This window comes from Cibotium barometz, chromosome 1, assembly GCF_041138505.1.
Source record: "Cibotium barometz isolate CiBa-2024 chromosome 1, ASM4113850v1, whole genome shotgun sequence".
Lineage (NCBI taxonomy): Eukaryota > Viridiplantae > Streptophyta > Polypodiopsida > Cyatheales > Cibotiaceae > Cibotium > Cibotium barometz.
The window spans coordinates 17,379,465-17,391,092 of NC_141046.1; the positions used below are offsets into that span (position 1 = coordinate 17,379,465).

Here is an 11,628-nt window from a genome sequence, read left to right on the forward strand (position 1 = left end):
ATTAAGGTGTAGAATTAGGGTACAAGAGACCAAAATAACATTAGGAATTGTATGCAATATAGCTCTCAACCCTCATCTATTAAGGGCACCCGTGGTGGTCTACACCATCCATAATTGACTAGCAATTCATCACCAGCACGTAATGATCTAATAGCATTGACAACTATGTATCTTTCAACATCCTTGCTCATATGTCCTGGTTCATGGTTATTCTCACACTCCACAAACGTGCAATTGGTCCTTGCACTCATCCCGCGACTACTATTGATTAAACCTGCTATGTTTCTGTGAGAATAAGGTCTTCCATCAACATAGAGTCTTTGTCCTTCTGCATGTCTAATCCCTCTATCAGAAAGAGAGGCTGCATTGAGATATAGCCCATAAGTGCTCATGCTTTGTATGTAGCGAGTAAGTTGATGCCATGTACCCCATCTATATATAGGTCCACAAAAAGACATCAGGGTGACCTCTGAACGAGGGGGCACATGCAAATCCTGTGCAATAAAGAGGCCTCGTCCTGCTCCACTGATAGTCGATAGAGCAATCATGTAGCGATTGCCCCAGAAGCTAAAAACCACTCCATCTAATGGTAGTGATCCTCTCTGCCATCCTCCGTATCTTCTTTGATCATACGTCTGTACTAGAGAATGCAAATGATCAGGCGACGGATGATCTCCACCCATCTCAGCCTCCAAAGCAGGAGGTAGAGGATATCGAGAAACCTCGAGCTGCAATTGAAGAATGACCTGTCCGTGCCGTGTGCGAGGGACATGTGCACCACTGATAGTGAAGTCATCCTCGTCGTCAAGCGAAGATACCTACATATATAATATGGTTGCATTATATATATGAGCATTTGTTTTACAAAATTTCCAATAATAAAACTAAGAGAGAGCAAACACATACCATAGGTCGATGTCGCTCGTCAGGTGGTGGTCGTCTGATGCGAAAAGCACTCTCGTCGTGGCCTCCGATATGTGCCACGACAACGATCGCACTAGCATATAATAGTCTCATCGTAGTAGAAATCATCCTAAACGGGTCCATGTGTAGTATTGGAACTTCCTGCACCAAAATCACCACGGGTAGGAGGTGGCGGTGTGCCCTCTGATCGGTCTGAAATTGACTCCGAATCTGATTTTCAAGTACCAAGAAAACATGAGACATTCATAAAATGATCAAAGTTAAAAAAATTAATAAGAGCAGTAAAACATTGAAATCTAACAAGTTTTATGATATATTCTAACGCTTGTTGTAATATGAAAATTAAACAGACGCTACTGTATGGTAGAAACAAACAAGAGGAGGCTCGATATGTGCATGGAGACATGGCAGTACTTCCGCAAGGAGAGACGTCTGCGCACCACTTTCCCTCAGCAGAAGGTGTGTGCCTTTGCTAACGCATATTAGAATTAATATCAACTTTGCTAGATTGATTCTAACTATTCTCTTATCTATGTTATTTTGCTTGATCAAATTTATACAGGAGGCGGCCCGAAAGAGAGTGCAGGCTGGTCACACGTCTAGACTAGGCCGGATGGGACGAGATGGATTTGTGGCTACATTCGTGAGTATAGACTGTTCAAATTTTAACTTTCAAAGGTAATATTATTGTATGAAGCTACTGACAAGTCTTTGGTTCTGTCTCGATACAGACCAAGGACTATGGTCGTGCACCTACTGCGCAGGAGATGGAGTATGCTACATACTACGGCTACCGCGCTCTGCAGGCGACACTTACTGACCGGCTAGACCCACTTGTGAGTATCATTGTTTTGTTTTGTAGTTTATTTTGATGTTAACTGTAATATATTCTTATTTGATTTCACTTACTAATGCAGGAGCAGCACGGCGAGTCCGACATGACAGAGGTGGCTCGACAGGAGGCCGAGGGGCGACGCCGAGAGGCTGAGAGGAGCGACGGTGGGGACAGAGGTGGTGCGGGTGGCCGTGGTCACGAGAGCGACGGGAGTGACTCGTCTAGCTCTAGCTCACATAGCGATCATACCTAGGGATCTGCTATATATTTTTGAGGATGAGATTTGTATTAGATATGTGAGGATTCATTATTGTTTATTGTATAGACATATGTGAGGATCAGACTTGTTTTGTATATGCGAGGACTCAGCATTGTTCATTGTATAGACATATGTGAGGATCAGACTTGTTTTGTATATGCGAGGATTCATCATTGTTCACTGTATAGACATATGTGAGGATGAGACTTGTTTTGTATACTTGAGGATTGATCGCCACACACTCTGGATCCACATGTACATGTATTTACTGATGATATATATTGACGTGTGTTTGTTGCATCAATATTGAGTTTTTATATTGTCAAAGAATTAATTATTTGTCGATAAGTTAACTAGTCAAAGTATCTGCCAGAACGTTATTTATTTGTCTTTATATTTTAGCATTACAAATGTGCATGAAATTCAATAATTATCACAGATGTGCATACGGCATCAACAATTTCTCAAAAGCTCTTGGAAAGCTAGATAGAGCGAAATCGCAGTTCAGTGACTGTTTTCGTATGTTATGCTCTAACATTAACAAGCTTTTGATTTCCATAGTTTTTGCAGAGTTACCAGATTCTACACTACGTATCGACTCAAGCTAACTTTCAAGTTCAAAGATCCGAACTATGAAGTTTCAAAGCACGTGATTTCAAATTATAAAACTCGTCATAAGCTAATACGGCCAAGGTCTCGTTGTGGAACCTGATACCAAAACAAGTACCAAGTACGAAGTACCAAATCTAACACTAAAAAGTTTTCTTTGTTTTCATGTTTATTGGTTTATTGGCTAGATTGTAAGTACGAAGTTTCATTATGGAACCTGATATGAAATCAAGTACCAAGCACCAAATCTAGTACCAAGTACCATGTACCATGTACCAATTGCAAAAACTAAGTTTCATTATGGAACCTGATACCAAATCAAGTATCAAGTACAAATACCAAATCTAACACTGAAAAGTTATCTTTGTTTCCATGTTTGAGATTCCGCAAAAGTTAGACCGGCCGATTGGTACCATGTACCATGTATAGATTGAAAGTACGAAGTTTCATTACTGAGAGTGATCCCAAGTCAAGTACCAAGCATTATATCTAGTACCAAGTACCATGTACCATGTACCAATTGCTCACCAATTGCAGAAACAAAGTTTCATTATGGAACCTAGGTACGATACTCTAAGTCTTGTAATTTTCAATATTTATATTTTTGGATTTTTTCTTAATGGCTCGTAATTTGGCAAGCTAATGTGTAGTGGGACAGTAGGGTATTAGGGTTGCATGCAGATCACATGTGTTGTAGTGAGTGTGCCCAATGATAGGCGTTGTAGGTGGTAGGTGTTGGTTTCTGATTCACTGCAGTGCTTTATATGGGTCGATCTATCGGAAAATTAGCGACTCGCTCATTACAATCCCCGGATAGAATAAAATAGGTGTCATGTGCACAGTCGCTGGACCAGCCTCTAAGCTGTCATAAAAGGGCAATAGCCAGCAGCCGTGTGTTATGAGATCTTGCAGAGTTGAGGCGTATATACGTAGTAGATGCAGAGGATGATGATCTTGGCGCGCAAACCGCTTCCGCACATAACATTGGTATCAGAGCTTTCCAGGATCGTTTGCTGAAGCTATGGCGACGAGGAGTCAAGCTTGCTACTTCAGAAGGAGCCTAAAGAGAAATAATCTGTCGTAGCCGAGGCAACCGGTGGAGATCGGGTTCGCGGTTAGAAGGCAACAAGCGAGCCTGCCGCCATGATCATGCCTTCGCAATGCAGCCCTTGCGGTGTCAGGCACAACGGGAAGAGAATGCTGACAGGGTCTAGATTTCACACTTGCAAATCTTCTTTACCTTCCTTGCTGCACTTGTCACACCGTTTCCGATGTGGTATTTGCTTTTGATTACGTAAAATGGACTGCAATACAAATGCAATACCTCTAAATGCAACACTCTGACTCGATGGGGATTGTCGCCGCGGTAACTCTTCGAAACGAAGCACCTCTCATGGGCTGATCTGAATGCACCTTGTTATCCGATCTCGATGTGGGATTGCAGATGGCCTTCAAGGGACTATAGGGGGCTGAATTGTGCTCCCGATGTGAGAGGGAACAAGGGCTGAAACCTGGCTGCGAAAACGCAGATCTAAAACGTCAAAATGGAGCAAATCTGACCACTAACGCAAGGCTGAAAACGTTGCCGACGTAGCCTTGAGGACCAATAAACATCAATTTCAACACTCTGGAATAGAAAAGTATATTGATTTCAGTCTACAGACATGCTCTTGGCTGGAGAGGTAAATTGGTGCTATATAGCTATCAATGTAATACCTAAAGTATCTTACATTTCTATGATTTCATTATATAACCAAAGAATGTCTTTTAATGGAATATCCCAAACCCCACATCAACACCATTACCCAATCTCCCTCTTTGATTTGTGTAGCACGCAATCTATGCTTTTTATCAAACACACCTTTGTTCTTCAACCTTGCTTCAATTTAATCTTAGCAACCTCAATATCTTTATTACGCCACTCAAGCTGCTGAATCCTTAAGGCCAACAAATCTTCCCAGTTCAAACCTGTTTCCCAAGACAAAATGTTCCATGTCAAAATCGCTTCTTCTGTAGACATGACCGCGGCTTTTGACCATACATTAGCTCCGATGGCATATAACCTGTCACAGTACTATCTGTAGTATGATCAGCCCACAATGCATAAGGTAGAAGTCTAGGCCATTCTCCAATTTTCCCATTACATGCTTTTTCTAAAGCTTTAATGATAGGTGGATGTCCTCTTTCACTTTTACCATTACCTTCAGGATTATAAACAGTAGTAAGAGCTAGTTTTATGCCCATACGAGCAAAGAAATCTCTAGCCTCATCTAAATCTAATTCACCCTTGTCAGCAATGATCTTACCAACACAGCCATACCTACAAATAACATCATCAAGCAAAAACCTGCATACAGCACTTGTGGCTTTAGTTCTCAAGGCTCTATATGCCAAAACTCTAGGTTTAAAGACTTGATGTAAGCAATCCACCGCAACATAGCAATATCAGGAGTTGAGCAACTAGCAATCATCCCAAGTAGAGGTAGGCAATCTATCTCTATAACCACTGTAGCACCAATAAAATATTCTTTATCACACTTCAATGCAGTGACTACTCCCCATGGATAGCCTCATTCATGAGGACTCAAAACTTTGGCTCCTGACCTTAATGCATACATGTTTCCTTCTTCATCTTCTTGCCCAATTGCCCATCCAATTCCTATTGGACCACTGTAACGACGATAGGTCTTCCACATGCATATTTTATTTTTCTCAATGTAGGAGCAAACAGCAACAAATGTTTTAACCTCTTCATTGCTTTTGTATGTGAATTATCCCAGTGAAATTTTTGACCTTTTATGAGCAACTGGTATTATAGTGCATCTGCTACATGTGCAAAGTGTGGAATCCATATGAGATAGAAAACACATGTACCCAAAAACCTTCTTACCTCTATAAGAGAAGTACAAGTCTCCTTTATCTTTTGTATAGCTTCCACTTTTGTTGGAGAAGGCCTCTGACCATAAGACCCACCATATGGCCAACAATCAAAACTTCCTTGACTCCAAAAACTGATTTTGGCTCAGAAAGAGTAAGATTTACCTCTTCTAACCTGGATAAGATCTTTTCACAATTGGTAATATGATCTGCAAAAACAAACCCTCTTGAATCCATTGTCTCATCCCTAGCGTCTTCTTCGCACCCTTTTGTAGGCACCACATCATCAAGAAAAGGCATAGTGACACGTGGTATAAAGTCACAAAGGACTTTGTTCATCCCGTTCATCATATGCGCAATCGAGTTGGTTGCTCCCTGAGGTAAGATACACATCCTTAACAAACCCAAAGATGTCCTCATAGTTGTTAAATCCCTGCTACCAATATCCAATTGAAATTGATCATATCAAGAGTAGAGATCACCCATAGAATAAATGGTTCTTCTTGCAAAAGCTTATGCAAATTCATCCACAATTGGACCTGTACCAACATTCATGATAGTCACTCTATTCACCAGCAGTTTCATATCCTGTATGAACCTTAAAGCTCCATTTTTATTTCGCACTGTAACCACATGTTTGAATATGGAGCACAAGAAGGCTCCAAAATACCCAGGCTAATCTTTTCATTCAATTATTCAATCAACTTTGGCAAATGAGCCTTGGGAATCGAAATAGGTCTCAAGTTCCAAGGTACATGAGGCATAGTAAAAATAACCATTGGAGAAATAACATTAGGATCCACACATCCAATCTCATGGGGTTGAAAAGCAAAGGCCATACTATGTTTTGATAGCATCTCCTCAAAGCACTTTTTCTCCTCTTGTGTAAGGAATCCTTTGCATTCAATCTTCAATTCTTTTAAAGATTCCGGCGTAAATGTATGCCCAATCTTTCTTGGATCTTGATGGTTTGGTTGTTTTGTAGCTTGCTCCATCTTCTCTTTGCTATCAGAAGGTAAAGATTGAGCGACAAGTTTTACCTTTTTGGCGACAGTTTTATACTTTGTTTCCACTTTGGCAAACAAATTGCCTTTGAAGTCTTCAATTACTTGGTACATGTCCATAGAACATACTTTGACAACTTCACTGCCACTCTCCAAACAAGAATCAACTATGGATGTAAGTTCACCAATAGTATCAATAAAAGAAACCTCTTCAAAAACACTTGAAACACCTTCATCATCTTCAATCACACCACTTTCTTTCAAACCCTTTTGAACATCACAAACATACTGTCGTTCCCTCCTTTGTAAACCCTAAAACTTCCTATAACATATGAAACCTTATGCTGCCAATCCTAGGAATCTTGTAGAAAAAACTTCTTTATCTTGTAGATTAGGAGAGAACCATTTTCTAGTAGTACCATCATAATCTCGCTTTATAATGGTACACATTGAAAACCCACCATATCTCGATGCTCTTTGAACTCTTTGCTAATCTTTGGTAAAGGATACTCACAAAGACTATCTCGATTCCTTTAATGATTCACACATATCGTTAAGAACTGGACAGCACTCTTTTCATCACAACTTCTTATTCTAGTATAAGCAGAGCCGTCATCTATCACCTTAGTCTCCATGCAAACTGCAGTAATGTATGGCTGTCTAAGAATCAAAGGGTAAGTAGACATATCTTGTACAAAGAAATTTTGCTCATCCCACAAATCTCCTGATGAATTTCTTGAAGCCCAAATTCTCCATCCATGGTCCATGTCAATCGGCCACCCGCCTTTTAAATAAAGACTCTCTAACATAAGATTGATTTCTAAACCGTGATCTATTAGTGCAACACATGGCTCTTCTCAAGATCTCCCACCTTAACTAGAGTCTCTATTGTAGCTCTGGCCCAATGATTCCTTGAATAGTGACTTCTATGCACGACATCAGATTCTTCATCATCTTCCGTCTTGCGCTTTTCTTCAACAATAGCTTCATTTTTTGACTTCTTGCAATATACGGATACACGGAAAGAGAGTCAACAGGATCATCCCAACCTATTGTTTCTTGAATACAATTGCCAACTTGATGCAAAGCATCTCTAGTAATCTTTCCTCCTCCTGTTGTCCTCATTGCATATGGCCAAATCTCATCATCCTGTTCAAACTTCTCTTTAATTTGAACTCCCTTCTTTATCACACGTTCAACCTGCACCCCATATGTAGCAACTTCCAAAACTGCAAAAGCATGTTTAGCTACCATATCATCCAAAAGTTTTCTCATGCCACCTTTCTCAAAGTTGGTACCAAGAGGCAAACCAGTCTCTCGCAAGTGAATTTTACTATCTTTAAAGAAGACAATACCTTTACCTAATGCATCTTTGAATGTATCACAATCCTTTCAAAAGTGATTTGTGCCATCACACCATATGCACCTAGAGACAGAACCTCCACGAGTTTGTGGCCTTTGCTCAGAGGGTTGTCCTTTGTCTTCAAATTTTGCTATCTTCAATTGCAACTCTCGCATACCTTACATTAACTCGTTCCCAACAGAATCTTCAACTTTAGGATTCACAATAGTCGGCTTACTTGTTTGTGTTATTGTAGTAGGAGTTGAAACAGTTGTAGCCACAATCATCTTTTCCCTTCACTTTTGCCTCTTTGCAAGCAAGGAAACCGCTTCCTCAACCTCTTGTCCCTTCACTTTTGCCTCTTTGTGTAAGCAAGGAAACCGCTTCCTCAACCTCTTTCTAATCTGTTTTGAGTCCTTGTTCTGTGCTTTTATCCTCCAACAATTCTTCATCAAGAGTTGTTTGAAGTGCAAATAAATAGATATAGAGAGAAGAAGATATATATATATATATATATATATATATATATATATATATATATATATATATATATATATATATATATAGAGAGAGAGAGAGAGAGAGAGAGAGAGAGAGAGAGATTCAACTTTGTGTTGAGGATTGGAAGGGTAAGCCCTACCCATAAGGGAGTTGGTGAATTCCTCTGCTCAAACTTAGAGCCATTTGCATACAATAACTTTGCATAAAGAAAACCTTGAAACTTTTGACTTATATAGCTTGAATGAGGTCTTTGTAAGAGAATATTTTGTCAAAGGCGAGTATTTTTATTATGAATGGATAAATAATGATAATTTGATAACCTGGTAGATTGTGATGTGGTTTGATGTTGGAGGGTATGTTGAGAATGGTAGCCATGCGGCGAATGGTTTTTGTGAGGAGGCACAAGCTGGCTGCTTGAATCACATGCAAACGGATGGTATGCTAGTCAATGTGGTTTCTTATGTGTGTAGCTTGAAAGCTCATAGATGTGGCACAGGCCGGAAAGGACATGTTGAGATTTCCAAGGATGCATGGGAATGAAATTTACATGTTTGCACTATGTGTGCATAGTTGGGCTTCCTTATAGAAGCGCGCTTGACGAGCCTCTGTGATCTTTGCAGCATATAGCTTGATAGCTTGTTGTAGTTTAAATTTTTTTTCAAAAGGTCAAGAGTTACAAGATATCAATATCACATCGCTTAGGAGACTGATATCCAGTTGGGATGCATAGTGGTTGCGAAACATGTGGTTCTCTATAAGAGGCCCAATATGTAATATTTCAACTTCTTGTAGCAAGGACAAATATTACTAGAGACTACATTGGGCACATGGGCTTTCTAAGCAGGCCTTTAGCTATTTGAAGCAGATCCAAAGGGAGCGCATTTGTCCAAATGTCATGACTTTCGTATGCAGGTTGACGACATGTAGTAGCCAAGGGTCACTAATTGATGATATATAAAATGGGTCAAGAGTTACAAGTAGAGGTTGCTATTGAGGAGCTTGAAAGAGATTTAAAAGCCGGCAAAGCTTTGGTTGACATGTATGCACAATTGAGTGGTTGCAAAGGCACAACAGGTGTGTTCAGCAACATATTTGATCATGATGTGTTTTTATGAAATTCCTTGATTGGAGAGTTTGCTGAGCATAGGTTTTGCGCAGCGGTGCAACGCTCCTTGGGTTGCATGCAAAAGGATGGTATGCCCAACATGGGTTGCAACAAGGAAACTCTAGGTTGTTTTCAACAGATATGAAGGGAGAATGTAGTCGAGATGACTTTCACGTTTATGGGCAACTCCTCTTATCCCCCAACATCATCTTATACATCATCTGTACCAAGGAAACTACATGAGAAGTTTACCTAAGCTATAATCTCTCAATCGTCCTACCATATCCTACTTGTTTGATGTCAAGCCACCCACCAATCATTCCCACATTAGCCTACACCGTTTCCCACATCCATGGGTGGAAACATACGTTCTAGGGCTTTCTCTCACATTCCTGCACATGCCCATTTAAAGCCTCAATATTTATGTAGTACCTCACTCTCTTAAATACATTTTGGCATTGAGTCATTAACCATTAGTTTTATTGTAATCATCGTGAACCTCATTCTAAAACCTGCTAATCTCAAAACACTATTGTGCTTCCTCAGTATGGCCATTCTCGACGTAGCTGAATGGAACCTTCATCTATCTCTTGAATGGAACCTTCATCTACCTCTTGTCATAGTAGTCAGCCGCTGAATGGAACCTGCGTCCATCTCTTGAGAATGGCATTCGGTGGCAGGCAGCAGGAGGTTCAACCCTGTGAGAACATGCCTGGTCATGGGAAAGGAGCTATTTCCACGGAGACCCAGATTTCTTCAGCTGCTCATGTAACTCTGTGTCTATCACTCATCTGTTGCCGTTGTTGTTGGGGAACAAAAGAAGGGGCACCTCTATAGCAATGTATCCCAAGAGTGTTAAATCTTCAAATAAAGAGCACCAAAACCTCTGCAAACGACTTTAGGAAAACCACCATACCAAACGAAACACGACCTCTTGCGAATTTACAAGCTAGCGTCTACCCAAGAGACCACCACCAAAGCAAGGAAGCACCTGTCCAGACATGGATTTACGGCATACGTCAACCATTGTGCTAGAGGAAAGAAGCCTCCCCCTTCACAAAAACATTCCTCAAACCACAATTTTCAAACATACATAGCCTATACAACACTTGTAGGCCGCCACAGGTCACCCTACACAAAATTGCCTGCAGGCTGCCATAGACTATGCACTGCGGGAAACTGACCATAACTCCCAAACCCCAACTCTAAAAGGAGTGCTTTAAAGCCTCAAAAATTCTCTACAATTTTTGCAACAAAAGCTCTGAATATCACAAATTCTGAAAATTCATGCATCTACACGTAAAATTGAGGCGAACAGGGTGCTGTCCCGGCACAGCTACGCGTAGACAAGGCTAGTCGAGGGCAAAAACTGCAAGGCAAAACCATGGAGGAAGCTCAACGACCAAAAACCTGCAAAAAACTGATTTTTTCTTGAACTTTCCTTAGTTTTTACATGACTTCAAGTTATATACGAGTAGCACCTCAAAAAAAAACACAAACGGGCACTGAAGGTAACCCGACAGGTGGTGCTAGTCAACGGGCACTGAAGGTAACCCGACAGGTGGTGCTAGTCAAGCGACTTGCCTTATATGTACATGTGCTTGCTAAAGCAACTTATAAAGCCCACACACTTTTTTGTCACGCGTATATGTACAAATTTACAAAAATTGGGGTTTCCAAAATACGCCCAACATAGTTTGCCAATCCTCAAGTCTGCTGGAGCATTCATGCTCAGTAGTAGCTTATCCACGAGCTATATGTACACATGTACATCATAGAGAAAGACATAAGCATCATAGACTCTTTCCACGATCAAATGAAAAAGTAGAATCCCTTACATCCAATGGGCACACATAATGGCATCCTTCTATGTCAAGAGGCCAATCCCATAGCCTTGGTAAGCTCCAACCATAAACATTCATGTCATACAAAGAAGAAGGCAATGCATCACCATTCCCACCATCATGATACATGTGCATGACACTCCTCTCAAGCCAAGGCATAACATACAATGCATCTACATCACCATGATTGTCCCAACTTTCCAAGTCACACTCTTATTCAATAGCCACACAAGCATGTGAGGTCTCTCTCAGCTTCTGCAATCGTGACATTGTACATAACACATTGGTTTGCATTTTCTCATCCATTTCCACTTCAGGATCATCAAAA

General features: G+C 40.6%; 1 protein-coding gene across 1 annotated transcript; it reads left to right on the top strand.

The window, feature by feature from the left end:
- The first annotated feature begins 1,275 nt into the window (after positions 1 to 1,275).
- Positions 1,276 to 2,304, top strand: LOC147641663 (uncharacterized). Its single transcript, XM_086816224.1, has 4 exons — positions 1,276 to 1,383; positions 1,487 to 1,567; positions 1,656 to 1,760; positions 1,842 to 2,304. The coding sequence occupies exons 1-4, from the start codon at positions 1,285 to 1,287 to the stop codon at positions 2,010 to 2,012; spliced, it is 456 nt and encodes a 151-aa protein (XP_086672350.1). The 5' UTR covers positions 1,276 to 1,284; the 3' UTR covers positions 2,013 to 2,304.
- Positions 2,305 to 11,628: the final 9,324 nt, after the last annotated feature.

Coding starts and splice junctions, on each gene's coding strand:
- LOC147641663 (XM_086816224.1), top strand. CDS start 1,285: ATGGTAGAAACAAACAAGAGGAGGCTCGATATGTGCATGGAGACATGG. Junction 1,384..1,486: donor CCACTTTCCCTCAGCAGAAG/GTGTGTGCCTTT, acceptor AAATTTATACAG/GAGGCGGCCCGAAAGAGAGT. Junction 1,568..1,655: donor ATGGATTTGTGGCTACATTC/GTGAGTATAGAC, acceptor GTCTCGATACAG/ACCAAGGACTATGGTCGTGC.